The sequence below is a fragment of the Oncorhynchus kisutch genome, linkage group LG12 (assembly GCF_002021735.2).
Source record: "Oncorhynchus kisutch isolate 150728-3 linkage group LG12, Okis_V2, whole genome shotgun sequence".
Lineage (NCBI taxonomy): Eukaryota > Metazoa > Chordata > Actinopteri > Salmoniformes > Salmonidae > Oncorhynchus > Oncorhynchus kisutch.
This window is the reverse complement of record NC_034185.2, coordinates 4,132,980-4,159,790: the sequence shown is the minus strand read 5'-3', so window position 1 is coordinate 4,159,790 and position 26,811 is coordinate 4,132,980. Positions and strand designations below refer to the sequence as shown.

General features: G+C 50.8%; 1 protein-coding gene across 2 annotated transcripts in view; it reads right to left on the bottom strand.

The window, feature by feature from the left end:
- Nucleotides 1–25,779, bottom strand: part of mtmr9 (myotubularin related protein 9) — a 53,094-nt gene extending 27,315 nt beyond the window's left edge. Inside the window, exons 1-7 of one of the 2 annotated variants that reach the window (XM_031836747.1) lie at nucleotides 25,667–25,779; nucleotides 24,220–24,426; nucleotides 23,664–23,772; nucleotides 22,920–23,045; nucleotides 19,109–19,282; nucleotides 18,290–18,507; nucleotides 44–205 (exon numbers count right to left, since the gene is read on the bottom strand). In XM_031836747.1, coding sequence (XP_031692607.1) covers nucleotides 44–205; nucleotides 18,290–18,507; nucleotides 19,109–19,282; nucleotides 22,920–23,045; nucleotides 23,664–23,772; nucleotides 24,220–24,401 — 971 coding nt within the window. In that variant the 5' untranslated portion in view covers nucleotides 24,402–24,426; nucleotides 25,667–25,779. The remainder of the gene's footprint in view (nucleotides 1–43; nucleotides 206–18,289; nucleotides 18,508–19,108; nucleotides 19,283–22,919; nucleotides 23,046–23,663; nucleotides 23,773–24,219; nucleotides 24,427–25,666) is intronic. The other variant, XM_031836746.1, reaches the window with a different exon arrangement.
- Between the last annotated feature and the right edge of the window lie 1,032 nt (nucleotides 25,780–26,811).

Genomic DNA, 26,811 nt, shown 5'->3' with positions numbered 1-26,811 from the left:
AGAGAGACAGAGATAGATAGAGAGATAGCTAGAGGTTACCTACCTGTCGATGCACTGAGCAGCCAGACAGGCAGAAGTGAGGATCTCCTTGACGTGAGTCTGCCAATTAGAAGCCTCTAGTTTACTGAGCCAGCGGTCCATACTGTGGCTCTGGTCATTACAGGCTTCAACCAGCTTTATCAGGCTCTCCTGGAGGATGCTGGACCTGGGGGGGAGGGGAGGTTATTACAGGCTTCTATCAGCTTTATCAGGCTCTCCTGGAGGATGCTGGACCTGGGGGGGAGGGGAGGTTATTACAGGCTTCTATCAGCTTTATCAGGCTCTCGGAGAATACTGGACCTGGGGGGGAGAGGAGAGGTTATAATAGACTTCTACCAGCTTTATCAGGCTCTCCTGGGGAATACTGGACCTGGGGGGGGGGCGGGGGGACTTCTACCAGCTTTATCAGGCTCTCCTGGGGAATACTGGACCTGGGGGGGGGGGGGGGGACTTGTACCAGCTTTATCAGGCTCTCCTGGGGAATACTGGACCTGGGGGGGGGGGGGGGGGGGGGGACTTCTACCAGCTTTATCAGGCTCTCCTGGAGAACACTGGACCTGGGGGGGGGGGGGGGGGGTTGTAGGAGACTTCTACCAGCTTTATCAGGCTCTCCTGGAGAATACTGAACCTGGGGGTTCAGTATTCAGTAACTGTCTTTCATAATTTGGTCAGATATACTTGGATGTGTAGTGTCAGCGTTTGTCGCTTCTTTGGAACAGGGGGCAGTATTTTCACGTCCGGATGAAATGCGTGTCCAAAGTAAACGGCCTGCTACTCAGACCCAGAATTTAAGATATGCATATTGTCAGTAGATGTGGATAGGAAACACTCGGAAGTTTCTAAAACTGTTTGAATCATGTCTGTGAGTATAACAGAACTTATTTGGCAGGCGAAACCCAGAAGACAAACGGTTCAGATTATTTATTTTTTTGAGGTCACTTTCTTTTCAAATGAGTTTTCATTGGGATTCCAGATTTCTAATCGACTTTCCTGCAGTTCCTATCGTTTCCACTGGATGTCAACAGTCTTTAGAAATTGATTGAGGTTTTTCCTTTGAGAAATGAAGAAGTAACACTGTTCAGAACGAGGCTCCAGTCTAGTCAAAGCACGCTCCACTTTGTTTTCCTCCGGTATTGAACACAGATCATCCAGTCTTCAATTTTATTGATTATTTATGTTAAAAAAATACCTAAAGTTGTATTAGGAAAGTAGTTTGACATGTTTGGACAAAGCTTACAGGCAACTTATGAGACATTTTGTAGTCATGTTGCACGACTTGGAACCAGTGTTTTTGCTGGAGGTAAGGCATGAATTATTTTTATTTCTGCATTTTGTGTCGCGCCTGCAGGGTTGAAATATGTTTTTCCCTCTGTTTACTGGGGTGCTATCCTCAGAAAATAGCATTGCTTGCTTTCGTCGAAAAGCCTTTTTGAAATCTGACATGTTGGCTGGATTCACAACAAGTGTAGCTTTAATTTGGTATCTTGCATGTGTGATTTCATGAAATTTGGATTTTTATAGTAATATACTTGAATTTGGCGCTCTGCATTTTCACTGGCTTTTGGCTAGGTGGACGCCAACATATCCAAGAGAGGTTAAGCTACATTTGTTAACGTGGGCAGTTTAACACTTTTCGGGGGATGCTTGATTCTTTTCATTGCTTTACTGGAAAGCTTAGAATAAGTAGACATGCTCATGTTATTTATGTTAGTGCAGGGTGAGCTGCACACAGTAGACTGTCTACTAGGGCACACCGCCTCAGTTCTGACAGTATACATCTGGTTCATAGGTACATGATTACTGCTGTGGGATCAGCAAAGGCATTCAGGGTAATAAGAGGGACATCAATTAGGTTACTTACATTGTGTCTACCAACGCCCCTGGTGTAATGTACATTTACTGAAGCATTATGACAACTCAGTGACACAATGGTAGGGATTAACTGACCTGGGCTCGGGTCGCTGATAAGTCACTGTCTCAACGTAGCAATTTAAGGCTGTGAAAGGATCCAGGAACCTGCGTTACAATGGTAGGGATTAACTGAGCTGGGCTTGGGTCATTGATAAGTCATTGTCTCAACGCAGCCTTATAATGCTGTGAAAGGATCCAGGAACCCAGATGATTTGGGTGGATAACTTCCTCCTTATAAAACAAGCTTTGATATCAACATTGAAGATATCAACATTGAATCCCACATGAACTACGATAGACTCAATTTTCCTGATGCAGGTTTATAATGTCTGGGAGCAGCTTGTTGATGTTCTGTGCTCCTGGATAGCACAACAGGGACTGAGACATGTATTACCATTCAACTGTCCAATACAGCAGCCGGAGAAGGGAACGGAGAAATCCGCCCATTCCTACCACTCACACAATTCATTGAACCTTTCCAAGGGCCCACGAGAAGCAGGATAGAGTGCGCCCCCGTTGCTCCCGGCGATAGGCCAGACCTCCCACAGCAGGCAGTGCCCGGTCAGATCCAAAGAGAGGGAAAGGAGTCGAACTCTGCGACAAAGCTGCTGCTGGCGTCCGTGTAGTTGGGAGTCAGAACTGCCATCGTAGACACAGGCAATTCCATCGATGAAGGCGCCGGTAGATCAGGCACCAATGGGAGCGAAGCTATTCATTATATCAATCTGGTCCGAACGAACCCCGCTGATTGGAACAATCTTCTTCACCTACTTCACTACAAGATGGAGGAGGAGAAGCAGATGGAGACGACTTCCTTGGCAGGCTAGTTCCAGGTAGCACAGGCCCTTCAGATATGGACAGATGGAGAAGACTTCCTTGGCAGGCTAGTTCCAGGTAGCACAGGCTCTTCAGATATGGACAGATGACAAGGCAGGGAAACATCATTCATCAGCCCCGAGCGGCGTCCAGCCATTGGAGTTGAGAACTAGAAAGTTCCAATTTGCATTTTCCCCATAAGTTCGAGCAAAATTGACATTTGCTTGCTAAGGATAGCCAGCTCATTCCTGTAATCCTCCGCTAGCAAACAATTGCCACATTGGAGGTCTGCATGTCAATATTGTCCCGGACAAGAGCGTAATAAACATAGCTTCTACAGCGCTGGAAATGCTAGTTAGCTATTCCAGGCGAAGCGAGCTCTATTGCAACCTAGCTAGCTAGCTAGCTGGTAGCATGTGTTGACACTAACACGTAAATAAATCAAAACTAAAGTAATACTTGGGAAACAGCAGGCTGAAACAACAGGTTGAGGCGCAGGAGGTATCCGAGTTTGTGACTTGTCTCTCAAATACATTGTTAGTTATTGGTTAGCTAGCTTTGTTGCCTATTATCAAATGACTTGACTTGAGTCAAACAATACAGGGTATCAGTAACAAGATAAAAACGAGCCACCTACAATTCCCCACATTGCATCTTTGTGTCATTGTTGCAAGCGATCTGCCCGTTCAGTACCATAAACCACACGGCCTTCTGCCCCATTGAGGCGTGCACATCGTTTTTCTGTGACGTTGTCTGCTAACTCGTCTATATCGTTTCCATTAGGCCGTCTGGGAGCGCGCGGGCAGTGCCAGTGAGGTGATTTCTGTTTTGAAGCAGTCAGTTGTTTGAGGAATAAAGACAAGGTTGGTGATTTACTGCCACCTGCAGTTCTAGAATGTTTGTTCACGAGTATAATTCATTGGCTGATCCCTCCTGATGACCCATAGGAAGTCCCACTCAATGGTGAAAGTCCTCAATGCTGCTGCCCTTGCTAATACAGGCTTTGGGCCAGAAGAGGCCTCTATCATTCTCTATAAAAAAACGTATTGTATACCTCTCCATCACCATCAACCTCTCCATCACCATCACCTCTCCATCACCATCACCTCTCCATCACCATCACCTCTCCCTCACCATCACCTCTCCCTCACCATCACCTCTCCATCACCATCACCTTCTCCATCACCATCACCTCTCCATCACCATCACCTCTCCTCCCATCACCTCTCCATCACCATCACCTCTCCATCACCATCACCTCTCCATCACCATCACCTCTCCCTCCCCATCACCTCTCCATCACCATCACCTCTCCTCCCATCCTCTCCTCCCCATCACCATCACCTCTCCATCACCATCACCTCTCCTCACCATCACCTCTCCATCCCCCCATCACCTCTCCCTGACCATCACCTCTCCCTGACCATCACCTCTCCTCCCCATCACCTCTCCCTCCCCATCACCTCTCCCTCCCCATCAACTCTCCATCACCATCACCTCTCCCTCTCCATCACCTCTCCATCACCATCACCTCTCCCTCTCCATCACCTCTCCCTCCCCATCACCTCTCCATCCCCATCACCATCACCTCTCCCTCCCCATCACCTCTCCCTCCCCATCACCTCTCCCTCCCCATCACCATCACCTCTCCCTCCCCATCACCTCTCCCTCCCCATCACCATCACCTCTCCCTCCCCATCACCTCTCCCTCCCCATCACCATCACCTCTTCCCTCCCATCATCTCTCTCCCCATCACCTCTCCCTCCCCATCACCTCTCCCTCCCCATCACCTCTCCCTCCCATCACCTCTCCCTCCCCATCACCTCTCCCTCCCCATCACCTCTCCCTCCCCATCACCATCACCTCTCCCTGACAATCTCATTCACCTCTCCCTCTCCCCCTCTCCTCTCCCTCCCCATCATCTCTCCTCCATCACCTCTCCCTGAAAATCACCTCTCCATGACCATCACCTCTCCTGACATCACCTCTCCCTCCCCTCCCCATCACCATCACCTCTCCCTCCCCATCACCATCACCTCTCCCTCCCCTCCCCATCACCATCCCCTCTCCCTCCCCTCCCATCACCTCTCCCTCCCCTCCCATCACCATCACCTCTCCCTCCCCTCCCCATCACCTCGCCCTCACCATCACCTCTCCCTGACCTTCATCTCTCCCACCCCCTCATCTCTCCCTTCCCATCATCTCTCCCTCCCCATCACCTCCCTGACCATCACCTCTCCCTCCCCTCCCCATCACCATCACCTCTCCCTCCCTCCCCATCACCTCTCCCTCCCTCACCTCTCCTCCCTCCCATCACCTCTCCTCCCCTCCCATCACCATCACCTTCCCTCCCCTCCCCTCACCTCGCCCTCACCATCACCTCTCCCTGACCTTCATCTCTCCCACCCATCATCTCTCCCTTCCCATCATCTCTCTCCTCCCCATCACCTCTCCCTCCCCATCACCTCTCCCTGACCATCTCATTCACCTCTCCCTCTCCCTCTCCTCTCCCTCCCCATCATTTCTCCCTCCCATCACCTCTCCCTGACCATCACCTATCCCTGACCATCAACACTTCCCTCCCTCTCATTCACACTCTCCCTCCCTCACCAATCACCTCACCCTGACATCTCATTCACCTCTCCCTCCCCTCCCTCCCCTCTCCCTCACCATCATCTCTCCCCTCCCCTCCCATATCTCTCCCTCACCTCTCCATCATCTCTCCCTCACCATCAATCTCTCCCTCCTCGCCATCCCCATCAGCCTCTCCTCCCCATCACCTCTCCCTCCCCTCAACCTTCCTCCCCATCACCTCTCCCTCCGCATCACTCACCCTCCCCATCATCTCTCCCCGACCATCTCATTCACCTCTCCCTCCAATCACCTCTCCTCCCCTTCCTATCACCATCACCTCTCCCTCCATCATCTCTCCCTGCCCTCACCTCTTCCTGACCATCACCTCTCCCTGACCATCACCTCTCCCTCCCCTCCCCTCCCCTCTCCCTGACCTTCATCTCTCCCCACCCCATCATCTCTCCCTCCCCATCACCCCTCCCTGACCATCACCTCTCCCCCTCCCCATCACTCTCCCTGACCATCTCAATTCACCTCTCCTCCCCTCTCCTCTCCCTCCCCATCATCTCTCCCTCCATCACCTCTCCCTGACCATCACCTCTCCCTCCCCCCCTATCATCTCTCCCTGACCATCACCTCTCCCTGACCACCATCNCCCTCCCCATCACCTTCCCTGACCATCACCTCTCCCTCCCCTTCCCCATCACCATCACCTCTCCCTCCCCTCCCCATCACCTCTTCCTCCCCCTCACCTCTCCCTCCCCTCCCATCACCTCTCCCTCCCCTCCCCACACCATCACCTCTCCCTCCCCTCCCCATCACCTCGCCCTCACCATCACCTCTCCCTGACCTTCATCTCTCCCACCCCATCATCTCTTCCTTCCATCATCTCTCCCTCCCCATCACCTCTCCCTCCCCATCACCTCTCCCTGACCATCTCATTCACCTCTCCCTCTCCCTCTCCTCTCCCTCCCCCTCATTTCTCCCTCCCATCACCTCTCCCTGACCATCACCTATCCCTGACCATCACCTCTCCCTCCCCATCTCATTCACCTCTCCCCCCCTCCCCATCACCTCACCCTGACCATCTCATTCACCTCTCCCTCCCCTCCCCTCCCCCTCTCCCTCACCATCATCTCTCCCCTCCCCTCTCCATCATCTCTCCCTCACCTCTCCATCATCTCTCCCTCACCATCATCGTCTCCCCCTCCCCTCGCCATCCCCATCACCTCTCCCTCCCCATCACCTCTCCCTCCCCCATCACCTCTCCCTCCCCATCACCTCTCCCTCCGCATCACCTCACCCTCCCCATCATCTCTCCCCGACCATCTCATTCACCTCTTCCTCCTCCCTCCAATCACCTCTCCCTCCCCTTCCTATCACCATCACCTCTCCCTCCCCATCATCTCTCCCTGACCATCCACCTCTCCCGACCATCACCTCTCCCTGACCATCACCTCTCCCTCCCCCTCCCCTCCCCCTCTCCCTGACCTTCATCTCTCCCACCCCATCATCTCTCCCTCCCCATCACCTTCTCCTCTGACCATCACCTCTCCCTCCCATCACCTCTCCCTGACCATCTCATTCACCTCTCCCTCCCCCTCTCCTCTCCCTCCCCATCATCTCTCCCTCCCTCACCTCTCCCTGACCATCACCTCTCCCTCCCCATCCCTATCATCTCTCCCTGACCATCACCTCTCCCTGACCACCATCTCTCCCTGACCATCACCTCTCCCTCCCTATCACCATCACCTCTCCCTCCCCATCATCTCTCCCTCCCCATCACCTCTCCCTGACCATCACCTCTCCCTCCACTCCCTATCACCATCACCTCTCCCTGACCATCACCTCTCCCTGACCATCATCTCTCCCTGACCATCACCTCTCCCTCCCCATCATCTCTCCCTCCCCATCACCTCTCCCTGACCATCACCTCTCCCTCCCCACCCTATCACAATCACCTCTCCCTCCCCATCATCTCTCCCTCCCCATCATCTCTCCCTGACCATCACCTCTCCCTGACCATCACCTCTCCCTCTCCATCACCTCTCCATCACCTCTCCCTCTCCATCACCATCATCTCTCCCTCCCCATCATCTCTCCCTGACCATCATCTCTCCCTGACCATCACCTCTCCCTCCCCATCCCCATCACCTCTCCCTCCCCATCATCTCTCCCTCCCCATCACCATCACCTCTCCCTCCGCATCATCTCTCCCTCCCCATCACCATCACCTCTCCCTCCCCATCACCTCTCCCTCCCCATCACCTCTCCCTCCCCATCACCATCACCTCTCCCTCCCCATCAACTCTCCCTCCCCATCACCTCTCCCTCCCCATCATCTCTCCCTCCCCATCACCGTCACCTCTCCCTCCCCATCACCTCTCCCTCCCCATCACCTCTCCCTCCCCATCACCTCTCCCTCCCCATCACCATCACCTCTCCCTCCCCATCAACTCTCCTCCCCATCACCTCTCCCTCCCCATCACCTCTCCCTCCCCATCACCTCTCCCTCCCCATCACCATCACCTCTCCCTCCCCAATCACCATCACCCTCTCCCTCCCCATCACCATCACCTCTCCCTCCCCATCACCTCTCCCTCCCCATCACCATCACCTCTCCCTCCCCATCATCTCCCCTCCCCATCATCTCTCCCTCCCCCATCACCATCACCTCTCCCTCCCCATCACCTCTCCATCACCTCTCCCTCCCATCACCATCACCTCTCCCTCCCCATCATCTCTCCCTCCCCATCACCATCACCTCTCCTCCCCATCACCTCTCCCTCCCCATCACCATCACCTCTCCCTCCCCATCATCTCTCCCTCCCCATCACCATCACCTCTCCCTCTCCATCACCTCTCCCTCCCCATCACCTCTCCCTCCCCATCATCTCTCCCTCCCCATCATCTCTCCCTCCCCATCACCATCACCTCTCCCTCCCCTCTCCCTCCCCATCACCTCTCCCTCCCCATCATCTCTCCCTCCCCATCACCATCACCTCTCCCTCCCCATCACCATCACCTCTCCCTCCCCATCACCTCTCCCTCCCCATCACCTCTCCCTCCCCCATCACCATCACCCTCCCCATCACCATCACCTCTCCCTCCCCATCACCTCTCCCTCCCAATCACCTACTCCCTCCCCATCATCTCTCCCTCCCCATCACCTCCCCATCACCATCACCTCTCCCTCCTCATCACCTCTCCCTCCTCATCACCTCTCCCTCCCCATCACCTCTCCCTCCCCATCACCTCTCCTTCCCCATCACCTCCCCATCACCTCTCCCTCCCCATCACCTCTCCCTCCCCATCACCTCTCCCTCCCCATCACCTCTCCCTCCCCATCATCTCTCCCTCCCCATCACCTCTCCCTCCCCATCACCATCACCTCTCCCTCCCCATCACCTCTCCCTCACCTCTCCCTCCCCATCACCTCTCCATCACCTCTCCCTCCCATCACCTCTCCCTCCCCATCACCTCTCCCTCCCCATTCACCTCTCCCTCACCTCTCCCTCCCCATCACCTCTCCCTCTCCATCATCTCTCCCTCCCCAATCACCCTCTCCCTCCCCATCACCTCTCCCTTCCCCATCACCTCTCCCTCCTCATCACCTCTCCCTCCCCATCACCTCTCCCTCCCCACCATCTCTCCCTCCCCATCACCTCTCCCTCCCATCACCTCTCCCTCCCCATCACCTCTCCCTCCCCATCACCTCTCCCTCCCCATCACCTCTCCTCCCCCATCACCATCACCTCTCCCTCCTCATCATCTCTCCCTCCCATCACCTCTCCCTCCCCATCACCTCTCCTGACCTTCATCTCTCCCACCCCCTCATCTCTCCCTTCCCATCATCTCTCCCTCCCCATCACCTCTCCCTGACCATCACCTCTCCCTCCCCTCCCCATCACCATCACCTCTCCCTCCCCTCCCCATCACCTCTCCCTCCCCCTCCCCATCACCATCACACCTCTCCCTCCCCTCCCCATCACCCTCGCCCTCACCCATCACCTCTCCCTGACCTTCATCTCTCCCACCCCCATCATCTTCCCCTTCCCATCATCTCTCCCTCCCCATCACCTCTCCCTCCCCATCACCTCTCCCTGACCATCTCATTCACCTCTCCCTCTCCCTCTCCTCTCCCTCCCCATCATTTCTCCCTCCCCATCACCTCTCCCTGACCATCACCTATCCCTGACCATCACCTCTCCCTCCCCATCTCATTCACCTCTCCACTCACCCTCCCCATCACCTCACCCTGACCATCTCATTCACCTCTCCCTCCCCTCCCCTCCCCCTCTCCCTCACCATCATCTCTCCCCTCCCCTCTCCATCATCTCTCCCTCACCTCTCCATCATCTCTCCCTCACCATCATCTCTCCCCTCCCCTCGCCATCCCCATCACCTCTCCCTCCCCATCACCTCTCCCCTCCCCCATCACCTCTCCCTCCCCATCACCTCTCCCTCCGCATCACCTCACCCTCCCCATCATCTCTCCCCGACCATCTCATTCACCTCTCCCTCCAATCACCTCTCCCTCCCCTTCCTATCACCATCAACCTCTCCCTCCCCATCATCTCTCCCTGACCATCACCTCTCCCTGACCATCACCTCTCCCTGACCATCACCTCTCCCTCCCCTCCCCTCCCCATCACCTCGCCCTCACCTCTCCCTGACCTTCATCTCTCCCACCCCATCATCTCTCCCTCCCCATCACCTCTCCCTGACCATCACCTCTCCCTCCCCATCACCTCTCCCTGACCATCTCATTCACCTCTCCCTCCCCCTCTCCTCTCCCTCCCCATCATCTCTCCCTCCATCACCTCTCCCTGACCATCACCTCTCCCTCCCCTCCCTATCATCTCTCCCTGACCATCACCTCTCCCTGACCACCATCTCTCCCTGACCATCACCTCTCCCTCCCTATCACCATCACCTCTCCCTCCCCATCATCTCTCCCTCCCCATCACCTCTCCCTGACCATCACCTCTCCCTCCACTCCCTATCACCATCACCTCTCCCTGGACCATCACCTCTCCCTGGACCATCATCTCTCCCTGACCATCACCTCTCCCTCCCCATCATCTCTCCCTCCCCATCACCTCTCCCTGACCATCACCTCTCCCTCCCCACCCTATCACAATCACCTCTCCCTCCCCATCATCTCTCCCTCCCCATCATCTCTCCCTGACCATCACCTCTCCCTGACCATCACCTCTCCCTCTCCATCACCTCTCCATCACCTCTCCCTCTCCATCACCATCATCTCTCCCTCCCCATCATCTCTCCCTGACCATCATCTCTCCCTGACCATCACCTCTCCCTCCCCATCCCCATCACCTCTCCCTCCCCATCATCTCTCCCTCCCCATCACCATCACCTCTCCCTCCGCATCATCTCTCCCTCCCCATCACCATCACCTCTCCCTCCCATCACCTCTCCCTCCCCATCACCTCTCCCTCCCCATCACCATCACCTCTCCCTCCCCATCAACTCTCCCTCCCCATCACCTCTCCCTCCCCATCATCTCTCCCTCCCCCATCACCGTCACCTCTCCCTCCCCATCACCTCTCCCTCCCCATCACCTCTCCCTCCCCATCACCTCTCCCTCCCCATCACCATCACCTCTCCCTCCCCATCAACTCTCCCTCCCCATCACCTCTCCCTCCCCATCACCTCTCCCTCCCCATCACCATCACCTCTCCCTCCCCATCACCATCACCTCTCCCTCCCCATCACCATCACCTCTCCCTCCCCATCACCTCTCCCTCCCCATCACCATCACCTCTCCCTCCCCATCATCTCTCCCTCCCCATCATCTCTCCCTCCCCATCACCATCACCTCTCCCTCCCCATCACCTCTCCATCACCTCTCCCTCCCCATCACCATCACCTCTCCCTCCCCATCATCTCTCCCTCCCCATCACCATCACCTCTCCCTCCCCATCACCTCTCCCTCCCCATCACCATCACCTCTCCCTCCCCATCATCTCTCCCTCCCCATCACCATCACCTCTCCCTCTCCATCACCTCTCCCTCCCCATCACCTCTCCCTCCCCATCATCTCTCCCTCCCCATCATCTCTCCCTCCCCATCACCATCACCTCTCCCTCCCCATCACCTCTCCCTCCCCATCATCTCTCCCTCCCCATCACCATCACCTCTCCCTCCCCATCACCATCACCTCTCCCTCCCATCACCTCTCCCTCCCCATCACCTCTCCCTCCCCATCACCATCACCCTCCCCATCACCATCACCTCTCCCTCCCCATCACCATCACCATCACCTCTCCCTCCCCATCACCTCTCCCTCCCAATCACCTCTCCCTCCCCATCATCTCTCCCTCCCCATCACCTCCCCATCACCATCACCTCTCCCTCCTCATCACCTCTCCCTCCTCATCACCTCTCCCTCCCCATCACCTCTCCCTCCCCATCACCTCTCCTTCCCCATCACCTCCCCATCACCTCTCCCTCCCCATCACCTCTCCCTCCCCATCACCTCTCCCTCCCCATCACCTCTCCCTCCCCATCATCTCTCCCTCCCCATCACCTCTCCCTCCCCATCACCATCACCTCTCCCTCCCCATCACCTCTCCCTCACCTCTCCCTCCCCATCACCTCTCCATCACCTCTCCCTCCCCATCACCTCTCCCTCCCCATCACCTCTCCCTCCCCATCACCTCTCCCTCACCTCTCCCTCCCCATCACCTCTCCCTCTCCATCATCTCTCCCTCCCCATCACCTCTCCCTCCCCATCACCTCTCCCTCCCCATCACCTCTCCCTCCTCATCACCTCTCCCTCCTCATCACCATCACCTCTCCCTCCTCATCACCATCACCTCTCCCTCCTCATCACCATCACCTCTCCCTCCTCATCACCTCTCCCTCCCCATCACCTCTCCCTCCCCACCATCTCTCCCTCCCCATCACCTCTCCCTCCCCATCACCTCTCCCTCCCCATCACCTCTCCCTCCCCATCACCTCTCCCTCCCCATCACCTCTCCCTCCCCATCACCATCACCTCTCCCTCCTCATCATCTCTCCCTCCCCATCACCTCTCCCTCCCCATCACCTCTCCCTGACCATCTCATTCACCTCACCCTCCCCATCAACTCGCCATCACCATGACCTCACCCCTCTCCATCAGGGTGGTGCGGTCTGCACAACACATCACTGGGTGCAATTACCTGCCCTCCAGGACACCTACATCACCTGTCACAGGAAGGCCAAAAAGATCATCCAGAAGGCGAGGTCAGTACAGGTGCATCAAAGCTGGGACCGAGAGACTGTTAAACAGCTTCTATCTCAAGGCCCACAGACTGTTAAACAGCTTCTATCTCAAGGCCCACAGACTGTTAAACAGCTTCTATCTCAAGGCCCACAGACTGTTAAACAGCTTCTATCTCAAGGCCCTCAGACTGTTAAACAGCTTCTATCTCAAGGCCCACAGACTGTTAAACAGCTTCTATCTCAAGGCCCACAGACTGTTAAACAGCTTCTATCTCAAGGCCATCAGACTGTTAAACAGCTTCTATCTCAAGGCCATCAGACTGTTAAACAGCTTCTATCTCAAGGCCCACAGACTGTTAAACAGCTTCTATCTCAAGGCCCACAGACTGTTAAACAGCTTCTATCTCAAGGCCCTCAGGCCATCAGACTGTTAAACAGCTTCTATCTCAAGGCCCACAGACTGTTAAACAGCTTCTATCTCAAGGCCCACAGACTGTTAAACAGCTTCTATCTCAAGGCCCTCAGGCCATCAGACTGTTAAACAGCTTCTATCTCAAGGCCCACAGACTGTTAAACAGCTTCTATCTCAAGGCCCACAGACTGTTAAACAGCTTCTATCTCAAGGCCCTCAGACTGTTAAACAGCTTCTATCTCAAGGCCCTCAGGCCATCAGACTGTTAAACAGCTTCTATCTCAAGGCCCACAGACTGTTAAACAGCTTCTATCTCAAGGCCCTCAGACTGTTAAACAGCTTCTATCTCAAGGCCCACAGACTGTTAAACAGCTTCTATCTCAAGGCCATCAGACTGTTAAACAGCTTCTATCTCAAGGCCCACAGACTGTTAAACAGCTTCTATCTCAAGGCCCTCAGACTGTTAAACAGCTTCTATCTCAAGGCCATCAGACTGTTAAACAGCTTCTATCTCAAGGCCATCAGACTGTTAAACAGCTTCTATCTCAAGGCCATCAGACTGTTAAACAGCTTCTATCTCAAGGCCCACAGACTGTTAAAACAGCTTCTATCTCAAGGCCCACAGACTGTTAAACAGCTTCTATCTCAAGGCCCACAGACTGTTAAACAGCTTCTATCTCAAGGCCCTCAGACTGTTAAACAGCTTCTATCTCAAGGCCCACAGACTGTTAAACAGCTTCTATCTCAAGGCCCACAGACTGTTAAACAGCTTCTATCTCAAGGCCCACAGACTGTTAAACAGCTTCTATCTCAAGGCCCACAGACTGTTAAACAGCTTCTATCTCAAGGCCCTCAGGCCATCAGACTGTTAAACAGCTTCTATCTCAAGGCCCACAGACTGTTAAACAGCTTCTATCTCAAGGCCCTCAGGCCATCAGACTGTTAAACAGCTTCTATCTCAAGGCCCTCAGACTGTTAAACAGCTTCTATCTCAAGGCCCTCAGGCCATCAGACTGTTAAACAGCTTCTATCTCAAGGCCCTCAGACTGTTAAACAGCTTCTATCTCAAGGCCCTCAGGCTGTTAAACAGCTTCTATCTCAAGGCCCACAGACTGTTAAACAGCTTCTATCTCAAGGCCCACAGACTGTTAAATAGCTTCTATCTCAAGGCCCACAGACTGTTAAACAGCTTCTATCTCAAGGCCATCAGACTGTTAAACAGCTTCTATCTCAAGGCCCTCAGACTGTTAAACAGCTTCTATCTCAAGGCCCTCAGACTGTTAAACAGCTTCTATCTCAAGGCCCACAGACTGTTAAACAGCTTCTATCTCAAGGCCCACAGACTGTTAAACAGCTTCTATCTCAAGGCCCTCAGACTGTTAAACAGCTTCTATCTCAAGGCCCACAGACTGTTAAACAGCTTCTATCTCAAGGCCCACAGACTGTTAAACAGCTTCTATCTCAAGGCCATCAGACTGTTAAACAGCTTCTATCTCAAGGCCCACAGACTGTTAAACAGCTTCTATCTCAAGGCCCTCAGACTGTTAAACAGCTTCTATCTCAAGGCCATCAGACTGTTAAACAGCTTCTATCTCAAGGCCATCAGACTGTTAAACAGCTTCTATCTCAAGGCCCTCAGACTGTTAAACAGCTTCTATCTCAAGGCCCACAGACTGTTAAACAGCTTCTATCTCAAGGCCCACAGACTGTTAAACAGCTTCTATCTCAAGGCCCTCAGACTGTTAAACAGCTTCTATCTCAAGGCCCACAGACTGTTAAACAGCTTCTATCTCAAGGCCCTCAGGCCATCAGACTGTTAAACAGCTTCTATCTCAAGGCCCACAGACTGTTAAACAGCTTCTATCTCAAGGCCCTCAGGCCATCAGACTGTTAAACAGCTTCTATCTCAAGGCCCACAGACTGTTAAACAGCTTCTATCTCAAGGCCCACAGACTGTTAAACAGCTTCTATCTCAAGGCCCACAGACTGTTAAACAGCTTCTATCTCAAGGCCCTCAGACTGTTAAACAGCTTCTATCTCAAGGCCCTCAGACTGTTAAACAGCTTCTATCTCAAGGCCCACAGACTGTTAAACAGCTTCTATCTCAAGGCCCACAGACTGTTAAACAGCTTCTATCTCAAGGCCCACAGACTGTTAAACAGCTTCTATCTCAAGGCCCACAGACTGTTAAACAGCTTCTATCTCAAGGCCCTCAGGCCCACAGACTGTTAAACAACTTCTATCTCAAGGCCCTCAGACTGTTAAACAGCTTCTATCTCAAGGCCCTCAGACTGTTAAACAGCTTCTATCTCAAGGCCCTCAGGCCATCAGACTGTTAAACAGCTTCTATCTCAAGGCCCTCAGACTGTTAAACAGCTTCTATCTCAAGGCCCTCAGACTGTTAAACAGCTTCTATCTCAAGGCCCACAGACTGTTAAACAGCTTCTATCTCAAGGCCCTCAGACTGTTAAACAGCTTCTATCTCAAGGCCCTCAGGCCATCAGACTGTTAAACAGCTTCTATCTCAAGGCCCACAGACTGTTAAACAGCTTCTATCTCAAGGCCCACAGACTGTTAAACAGCTTCTATCTCAAGGCCCTCAGACTGTTAAACAGCTTCTATCTCAAGGCCCTCAGACTGTTAAACAGCTTCTATCTCAAGGCCCACAGACTGTTAAACAGCTTCTATCTCAAGGCCCTCAGACTGTTAAACAGCTTCTATCTCAAGGCCCACAGACTGTTAAACAGCTTCTATCTCAAGGCCCACAGACTGTTAAACAGCTTCTATCTCAAGGCCCTCAGGCCCACAGACTGTTAAACAACTTCTATCTCAAGGCCCTCAGACTGTTAAACAGCTTCTATCTCAAGGCCCACAGACTGTTAAACAGCTTCTATCTCAAGGCCCACAGACTGTTAAACAGCTTCTATCTCAAGGCCCTCAGGCCATCAGACTGTTAAACAGCTTCTATCTCAAGGCCATCAGACTGTTAAACAGCTTTTATCTCAAGGCCCACAGACTGTTAAACAGCTTCTATCTCAAGGCCCACAGACTGTTAAACAGCTTCTATCTCAAGGCCCTCAGACTGTTAAAAAGCTTCTATCTCAAGGCCCACAGACTGTTAAACAGCTTCTATCTCAAGGCCCACAGACTGTTAAACAGCTTCTATCTCAAGGCCCACAGACTGTTAAACAGCTTCTATCTCAAGGCCCACAGACTGTTAAACAGCTTCTATCTCAAGGCCCACAGACTGTTAAACAGCTTCTATCTCAAGGCCCTCAGGCCCACAGACTGTTAAACAGCTTCTATCTCAAGGCCCTCAGGCCATCAGACTGTTACACAGCTTCTATCTCAAGGCCCACAGAATGTTAAACAGCTTCTATCTCAAGGCCCTCAGACTGTTAAACAGCTTCTATCTCAAGGCCCTCAGGACCACAGACTGTTAAACAGCTTCTATCTCAAGGCCCACAGACTGTTAAACAGCTTCTATCTCAAGGCCCACAGACTGTTAAACAGCTTCTATCTCAAGGCCCACAGACTGTTAAACAGCTTCTATCTCAAGGCCCTCAGGCCATCAGACTGTTAAACAGCTTCTATCTCAAGGCCATCAGACTGTTAAACAGCTTTTATCTCAAGGCCCACAGACTGTTAAACAGCTTCTATCTCAAGGCCCACAGACTGTTAAACAGCTTCTATCTCAAGGCCCTCAGACTGTTAAAAAGCTTCTATCTCAAGGCCCACAGACTGTTAAACAGCTTCTATCTCAAGGCCCACAGACTGTTAAACAGCTTCTATCTCAAGGCCCACAGACTGTTAAACAGCTTCTATCTCAAGGCCCACAGACTGTTAAACAGCTTCTATCTCAAGGCCCTCAGACTGTTAAACAGCTTCTATCTCAAGGCCCACAGACTGTTAAACAGCTTCTATCTCAAGGCCCTCAGGCCCACAGACTGTTAAACAGCTTCTATCTCAAGGCCCTCAGGCCATCAGACTGTTACACAGCTTCTATCTCAAGGCCCACAGAATGTTAAACAGCTTCTATCTCAAGGCCCTCAGACTGTTAAACAGCTTCTATCTCAAGGCCCTCAGGCCCACAGACTGTTAAACAGCTTCTATCTCAAGGCCCTCAGGCCATCAGACTGTTAAACAGCCTCTATCTCAAGGCCCTCAGACTGTTAAACAGCCTCTATCTCAAGGCCCTCAGACTGTTAAACAGCCTCTATCTCAAGGCCCTCAGACTGTTAAACAGCTTCTATCTCAAGGCCCACAGACTGTTAAACAGCCTCTATCTCCAGGCCCTCAGACTGTTAAACAGCCTCTATCTCAAGGCCCTCAGACTGTTAAACAGCCTCTATCTCAAGGCCCTCAGACTGTTAAACAGCTTCTATCTCAAGGCCCTCAGACTGTTAAACAGCCTCTATCTCCAGGCCCTCAGACTGTTAAACAGCTTCTATCTCAAGGCCCTCAGACTGTTAAACAGCTTCTATCTCAAGGCCCTCAGGCCCACAGACTGTTAACTATCTACTAGTCACTTTAATAACGTTTATATAATGTGTATTCCTCATCTCATATGTGTAACACTGTATTTTATACCATCTATTGTATCTTACCTACGCCGCTCGGCCATCGCTCATCCATATATTTATATGTACATATCCTTAATCCATCCATTTACCTACATTTGTGTGTATTAGGATGTTGTTGTGAAGTTGTTAGATTACTGGTTGGTTATTACTGCACTGTCGGAACTAGAAGCACAAGCACTCAACTCCAGCCACTTTAATAATGGAAATGGATGTAAAAATGTATCACAAGCCACTTTAAACAATGCCACTTAATATAATGTTTACACACCCTACATTACTCATCTCATATGTATATACTGTACTCGATACCATCTACTGCATCTTGCCTATGCCGTTCTGTACCATCACTCATTCATATATCTTTATGTACATATTCTTCATCCCTTTACACTTCTGTGTATAAGGTAGTAGTTTTGGAATTGTTAGGTTAGATTACTGGTTGGTTATTACTGCACTGTCGGAACTAGAAGCACAAGCATTTCGCTACACTCGCATTAACATCTGCTAACCATGTGTATGTGACCAATATAACATCTGCTAACCATGTATATGTGACCAATATAACATCTGCTAACCATGTGTATGTGACCAATATAACATATGCTAACCATGTGTATGTGACCAATATAACATCTGCTAACCATGTGTATGTGACCAATAACATCTACTAACCATGTGTATGTGAAAAATGTGATTTGATCACTATCACCCTTCCATCACCTCTCTATAGCCTTGTGAATCCTCCTCCACTGTGGGTAGTTGGCCTCTGATTCGAACCCTCCTCCCCGTGCCTTGGCCTGCTGCGCCACGCTGACGGTACGCGTGTCGATGATGTAACCGCGTTTCCCCGCCCGCAACGTGGCGTTGATCAACTTCTCGTCTTCCTTACAGCGACGCCCGTTGGTGCCGGTCAGCGGCTGGCCTGAACGCATCATCACCTGGTGACAGAGAGCGAATCAGGGATTAGAGTTCAGGGGTCAAGAAGCAGACACCACAGAGGAAGACAGAAATTGAGCATTTTGATTGGTTAATTAGGTTGCTAAGTGACTAAAATGTAAATGTTTTTATGTTATACGTGCTACTGAACATACAGAAAGATGAGACTTTTACTACCTTTAAAAGGCTTGAAGGAAAACGCCAGCCAATAACAATCACACCGGCTGTATTCCTGTGTTATGAAAGTGTATACCAGTCTCTTTCACTCTTCCTATTCAATCTCTATCATTTATTTAATATCTCAATGTTCAAAGTTTAGCCGATTCCAACTAATATTGATTGATGACATGCATTTTTTATTTATTTTTTGCAACAATGGACTAATGAAACAAATACCAAAAGAACGTTTTTGGGTGGATTTTCCCTTTAAGATCAGACTCAAATAGACCAATTCAGTTGGGGTTTAATACCTTGAAAGGCCTAAAAGACCTCAAGTCTTTTTCTGCCACATAAATTATGAACATGGTAGACGAGAACACTTCTCTATGGTGAACTACACTGACTATAAACTCAATTTCCCATGGTGCCGTGCACTCCTCTCACCATGCCGTTCTTCTTGTGATAGTAGCTGAGTACGGGGAAGCGTCCACCGTGGCGGAAGGCGGCAGCCTTCCTTAGGGTGTCGTCATCCACATCTTTTGGTACGGCCACCAGAGGAGGGTAGGAGGAACACACACTGTAGTCCTTATTCACATCACTCAGACGCCACTCTTCAGTCTAGGAGAGATGGATGGAGTGATGGATGGAGAGGAGGGGAGGGGAGGGAGGGAGGGAGGGAGGGAGGGAGGGAGGGAGGGAGGGAGGGAGGGGAGGTGGGGAGGGATGGATGGAGGGAGAGGAGGGAGGTGGGGAGGGATGGATGGAGGGAGAGGAGGGAGGTGGGGAGGGATGGATGGAGGGAGAGGAGGGAGGTGGGGAGGGATGGATGGAGGGAGAGGAGGGAGGTGGGGAGGGATGGATGGAGGGAGAGGAGGGAGGGAGGGAGGGAGGATGGAGAGGAGCGAGGGATGGATGGAGAGGAGCGAGGGATGGATGGAGAGGAGCGAGGGATGAGGTAGAGGAGGGAGGGAGAGGAGGGAGGTGGGGAGGGATGGATGGAGGTGGGGAGGGATGGATGGAGGGAGAGGAGGGAGGTGGGGAGGGATGGGTGGAGGGAGAGGAGGGAGGTGGGGAGGGATGGATGGAGGGAGAGGAGGGAGGTGGGGAGGGATGGGTGGAGGGAGAGGAGGGAGGTGGGGAGGGATGGGTGGAGGGAGAGGAGGGAGGTGGGGAGGGATGGATGGAGGGAGAGGAGGGAGGTGGGGAGGGATGGGTGGAGGGAGAGGAGGGAGGTGGGGAGGGATGGATGGAGGGAGAGGAGGGAGGTGGGGAGGGATGGGTGGAGGGAGAGGAGGGAGGTGGGGAGGGATGGATGGAGGGAGAGGAGGAGGGATGGGAGAGAGGTGGAGAGGGATGGATGGAGGGAGAGGGGGGGAATAGAGGGAGGTTGGGAGGGATGGATGGAGGGAGAGGGGGGGAATAGAGGGAGGTTGGGAGGGATGGATAGAGGGAGGTGGGGAGGGATGGATGGAGGGAGAGGGGGGGAATAGAGGGAGGTTGGGAGGGATGGATAGAGGGAGGTGGGGAGGGATGGATGGAGGGAGAGGAGGGAGGTGGGGAGGGATGGGTGGAGGGAGAGGAGAGAGGTGGGGAGGGATGGATGGAGGGAGAGGAGGAGGGATGGGAGAGAGGTGGAGAGGGATGGATGGAGGGAGAGGAGGGAGGTGGGGAGGGATGGGTGGAGGGAGAGGAGGGAGGTGGGGAGGGATGGATGGAGGGAGAGGAGGGAGGTGGGGAGGGATGGGTGGAGGGAGAGGAGGGAGGTGGGGAGGGATGGATGGAGGGAGAGGAGGGAGGTGGGGAGGGATGGGTGGAGGGAGAGGAGGGAGGTGGGGAGGGATGGATGGAGGGAGAGGAGGAGGGATGGGAGAGAGGTGGAGAGGGATGGATGGAGGGAGAGGGGGGGAATAGAGGGAGGTTGGGTAGTGATGGATGGAGGGAGAGGGGGGGAATAGAGGGAGGTTGGGTAGTGATGAGGGGAGATTTGATCATTAAAATACTTAAGGAAAGCTGGGTTTTTATGGGTTGTAAAAAGGGCATTAGAAAAACATTTGATTTGATTTGACAGAACATTATTGAAAATTAACATAATGAAAGAACCATTTGCCTTATTTGACAAATAAACCTTGAAACATCCAGATCTAAAAGAAACAGCCATACAGGGGTAATTAGAAACAGCCATACAGGGGTAATTAGAAACAGCCATACAGGGGTAATTAGAAACAGCCATACAGGGGTAATTAGAAACAGCCATACAGGGGTAATTAGAAACAGCCATACAGGGGTAATTAGAAACAGCCATACAGGGGTAATTAGAAACAGCCATACAGGGGAAATTAGAAACGGCCATACAGGGGAAATTAGAAACAGCCATACAGGGGAAATTAGAAACAGCCATAGAGGGGAAATTAGAAACAGCCATAGAGGGGAAATTAGAAACAGCCATAGAGGGGAAATTAGAAACAGCCATACAGGGGAAATTAGAAACAGCCATACAGGGGTAATTAGAAACAGCCATACAGGGGTAATTAGAAACAGCCATACAGGGGTAATTAGAAACAGCCATACAGGGGAAATTAGAAACAGATATACAGGGGTAATTAGAAACAGACATACAGGGGAAATTAGAAACAGACATACAGGGGTAATTAGAAACAGACATACAGGGGAAATTAGAAACAGACATACAGGGGAAATTAGAAACAGACATACAGGGGAAATTAGAAACAGACATACAGGGGTAATTAGAAACAGACATACAGGGGTAATTAGAAACAGACATACAGGGGAAATTAGAAACAGACATACAGGGGAAATTAGAAACAGACATACAGGGGAAATTAGAAACAGACATACAGGGGAAATTAGAAACAGACATACAGGGGAAATTAGAAACAGACATACAGGGGAAATTAGAAACAGACATACAGGGGAAATTAGAAACAGCCATACAGGGGTAATTAGAAACAGCCATACAGGGGAAATTAGAAACAGCCATACAGGGGAAATTAGAAACAGCCATACAGGGGTCATTAGAAACAGCCATACAGGGGTCATTAGAAACAGCCATACAGGGGTCATTAGAAACAGCCATACAGGGGTCATTAGAAACAGCAATACAGGGGTCATTAGAAACAGACATACAGGGGTCATTAGAAACAGACATACAGGGGTCATTAGAAACAGACATACAGGGGTCATTAGAAACAGACATACAGGGGTCATTAGAAACAGACATACAGGGGTCATTAGAAACAGACATACAGGGGTCATTAGAAACAGACATACAGGGGTCATTAGAAACAGACATACAGGGGTCATTAGAAACAGACATACAGGGGTCATTAGAAACAGACATACAGGGGTCATTAGAAACAGACATACAGGGGTAATTAGAAACAGACATACAGGGGTAATTAGAAACAGACATACAGGGGTAATTAGAAACAGACATACAGGGGAAATTAGAAACAGCCATACAGGGGAAATTAGAAACAGCCATACAGGGGTAATTAGAAACAGACATACAGGGGAAATTAGAAACAGACATACAGGGGTAATTAGAAACAGACATACAGGGGTAATTAGAAACAGACATACAGGGGTAATTAGAAACAGACATACAGGGGTAATTAACTCAATATACACAAAACAAGATGTACAAAACATTAGGAACAGCTGCTGTTTCCATGACATCGACTGACCAGGTGAATCCAGGTGTAAGATATGATCCCTTATTGATGTCACTTGTTAAATCCACTTCAATCAGTGTAGATGAAGGGGAGGAGACGGGTTAAAGAAGGACTTTTAAGTCTTGAGACATGGATTGCATACCTCTGCCATTCAGAGGGGCAAGACATAATATTTAAGTGCCTTTGAATGGGGTATGGTGGTAATAACCAGGTGTACCGGTTTGTGTCAAAAACTAACACTGCTGGGTTTTTCACACAACAGTTTCCTGTGTGTTTCAAGAATGTCCACCACCCAAAGGACACACAGCAAACTTGACATCCGTGTGAATCAACATGGGCCAGCATCCCTGTGGAACGCTTTCAACACCTTGTAGGGTCAACATGGACCAGCATCCCTGTGGAACGCTTTCGACACCTTGTAGACTCCACGACCTCACGAACTGAGGCTGTTCCGAGGGCAAAAAGAGGGCGCAACTCAATATTAGGAAGGTGTTCTTAATGTTTTGTAGACTCCTCGTATTATCTCAGCAGGTTCCTGGGTGAGCAGAGCAGCCCTACATTACCATGGACTCCAGGTCTTTGAAAGCATCCTCTGGAAGGAAAGACTTCCATCCGTCCTCGATGACCTGAAACATGGGCCGGTAGAAGAGCGGGTACATCAAAGAGACAGAGTCCAGAGTGGACAGAACCTAGAGGAAGAGAGCAGATATTACGTTGCTGGTGCACTCTGTAGTGAACGAGTGCACACTTCATAGAGAATGCGACCACAGCCTGAGAACCATAGCTAGTAACCTCCTCCCCAGGTTATTGTGTACAACACATACAAGCCTGGGATAGCAACCACTCAGAGTTGACCTTAGTGGGAGTGACCGTAGAATTCTGAGGGACCTACTGACTAAAGTATTTGTCATCATTTCATTTTAGTGAATCACATGACTGATGTGTGAATCTGCTTTGCTAGTGTAAAGGGGAGAGTTAGAGGGAAGGTGTTGTCGGAGAGGATTAGTGGGTAGATTAAGACAATTTATTTGGAGGCGGGGGGGGGGGGGGGGGGGGGGGGGGGGGGGGTTCTTCCGACTGTCTGTGTCGGTCCACCAGACCAGGCATTTAGGCGGAAGTGTCTATGAATGAGATTAGAACCACAGAGAAACTCCTCTAGAGGTCTATCTCCACGCTGGGATTGATACCATTGTTATTCTCCACGGTGGGATTGATACCAGAGGCTAGTTTACTGGTCAACCTGCATTGTTCCTATTCATTCCATTGATGTTTTTATATAAAACATGGAGACTATAGTCCCTCCTCACCTCGATAGAGCTGGCGATGTTGAGGCACTCCTCCATGCCAGGGATATCCAGCTGAATCACCCTGAGGTCTTTACACTTGACTATGATGGTGCCCAGAGACCCCACAAACCTGTAGACAGGGGGAGGAGAAGGTTAACACTGACCCTAAGCTTGATCATAACCCCTCACCCCTGATCCTAACCCCTCCTTACCCTCACCCTGATCCTAACCCCTCCTTACCCTCACCCTGATCCTAACCCCTCACAACCCATCCTCAACCCTGACACTCAGGTCTTTATACCTACTAGCAAGTCCCTAACCCCAAATATCCCCCTACAACCCCATTGTGTTTGTCCTGTACACACACACCCACCTCTTCTCTATGGGGTCGATGTTAGCATCCAGCAGCCTGACGCTGAGCCTGAGCTACCGACCACCCACCTCTTCTCTATGGGGTCGATGTTAGCATGCAGCAGCCTGAAGCTGAGCCTGAGCTACCGAACACCCACCTCTTCTCTATGGGGTCGATGTTAGCATGCAGCAGCCTGAAGCTGAGCCTGAGCTACCGAACACCCACCTCTTCTCTATGGCGTCGATGTTAGCATGCAGCAGCCAGAGTTCCTCCGTGTTGTCCTGTCTGGAGCTCAGTATGAGGTGATGTCCTGTCAGACAGAGAGTTCCCTCCACTGTGGGAAGGAAGGGTCTCCTCAACACCACCCCATCCACTCTGGGGGTCTTAATCAGCTCAGCAAACTCCATTTCCTAAAACAGAGACACAGACAGCCTACCATAAGGCGATAGTGTGAGTTAGCCTTTTTTGTATTTGTTCATTAACCAGAGATAGTCCACTCAGTTGCACTCTGTATGTTTATTTATTCTCTCAACCAAGAGGTTCAGTTTCTTTTTCACAACAAGAAATTATAATTTAATGTTTGATAGACATCAGATGCTTGCAATACTAGCTTTGGCCACCTAGCTAGTTAACATGCTCCTGCTGCAAACTTTCCTGGCAATCAAATTGTGCTTTCAAGACACCTGGGAACTCGAAGAAAAAATATATATAAAGGGGGGGGGGTGCTCGGAGCTCGTTTCCGCCCCGAGTTCCCATGTAGATTGAACGTTCGGGAATCGGCGATTTCCGAGTTCGCAGTTCTATTGAACGCGGCATTAGTTGTATTGAAAGCACCATAAGATAAGATAACTAACCAACTCGGATGTAGGAGTGACAGCTCTCATGCCTCGTTCAAAACAACTACGAACTCGGGAAAAATATGAGGTCAAATCAAGACATCGGTGATCTTCGGGTCGGAGTTCAAGAAAGAGACCCGAGTTGGTTGACTGTTCAAATCGATTTGTCCCAGTTGGAGATATGTGTAATGTTTACTGTTAATTTCACTTTTGTATATTATCTACCTCACTTGCTTTGGCAATGTTAACACATGTATCCCATGCCAATAAAGCCCTTGAATTGAATTGATATTGTTTTAATGACATTTGTAATCCTCTTTATTTTGGAACTTCTATGCAGTGTAATGTTTACTGTATATTTGTGTTTATTTCACTTCTGTATATTTAACATATACCAATAATTGAATTGATTTCCCGAGTACCCAGTTGTTTAGAAAGCCACATCTCTTAGCTAGCTCCACTAACATTAGCTACCGGCTAGGCATCTAGTTAGCTAGCTAACTAACGACGTACGCAAGCTAGTAGGCTGATATTAGATCATTTTAAGTTCATACAAAACATGTATCTTTGGTTCCTGACAGACGGCTTTATACAGGTAACGGAATAAAGTAGCGAGAGGTGGCGACCATAGTTGAGTTTTATCAACGAATGACAGATTTAGCTAGAGAGCTAACTTCCTATCTAAGGTTAACTAGCTAACTGCGTAGACACTGCAGCCTGAAAGTATAGCAAAGCTGATAATGATATCTTTGTCCGATACATTGGTTAATCAACACGTCCAACAACAACAACAATTTAGATTTGAAATGTAACTGTTGTGAACACTAGCATCCTACCTGGCACCTCTGCTGATGTTTGACCAAAAATGTTACTGGTTGAGTGAGAATGAAGTGGGAACACAAAAACATGCCGACTGGAACAAGAGGACATCTGACATTAGGGTTCCGATGGCAATCAATGGAAAACTATTTCTAATTCACAACGACACTATAGATGCTACTTAAACTGTACCAGTCAACAGTTCAGACACACCTACTCATTCAAGGGTTTTTTGTTATGTTTTACTATTTTCTACATAGTATAATAATTGTGAAGACATCAAAACGATCAAATAACACATATGGAATCATGTAGTAACCAAAAAAAAGTGTATCAAAATATATTTGAGATTCTTCAAAAGCATCCACCCTTTGCCTTGATGACAGCTTTGCACATTCTTGCATTCTCTCAACCAGCTTCAGGAGGAATGCTTTTTCTACAGTCTGAAAGGAGTTCCCACATATGCTGAGCACTTTTTTGGCTGCTTTTCCTTCACTCTGTGGTCCAACTCATCCAAAAACCATCTCAATTAGGTTGAGGTCGCGTGATTGTGGTGGCCAGGTCATCTGATGCAGCACTCCATCACTCTCCTTCTTGGTCAAATAGCCCTTACACAGCCTGGAGGCGTTTTGGGGTCATTGTCCTGTTGAAAAACGAATTATATTCCCACTAAGTGCAAACCAGATGGGATGGCATATCGCTGCAGAATGCTGTGGTAGCCATGCTGGTTACGTGTGCCTTGAATTCTAAATACATCACAGACAGTGTCACCAGGAAATAACCCCCACACCATCACACCTCCTCCATGCTTCACGGTGGAAACCACACATGCGGAGATCATCCATTCACCTACTCTGCGTCTCACAAAGACACGGTGGTTGGAACCAAAAAGATTTAGAACTCTCAGATTTAGACTCATCAGACCAAAGGACAGATTTCCACTGGTCTAATGTCCACTGCTCGTGTTTCTTGGCCCAAGCAAGTCTCTTCTTCTAATTGGTGTCCTTTAGTAGTGGTTTTTTTTGTAGAAATTCGACCATGAAGGCCTGACTCACACAGTTTCCTCTGAACAGTTGATGTTGAGATGTGTCTGTTACTTGAACTCTGTGAAGCATTTATTTGGGCTGCAATCTGAGATGCAGTTAACTCTGATTAACATATT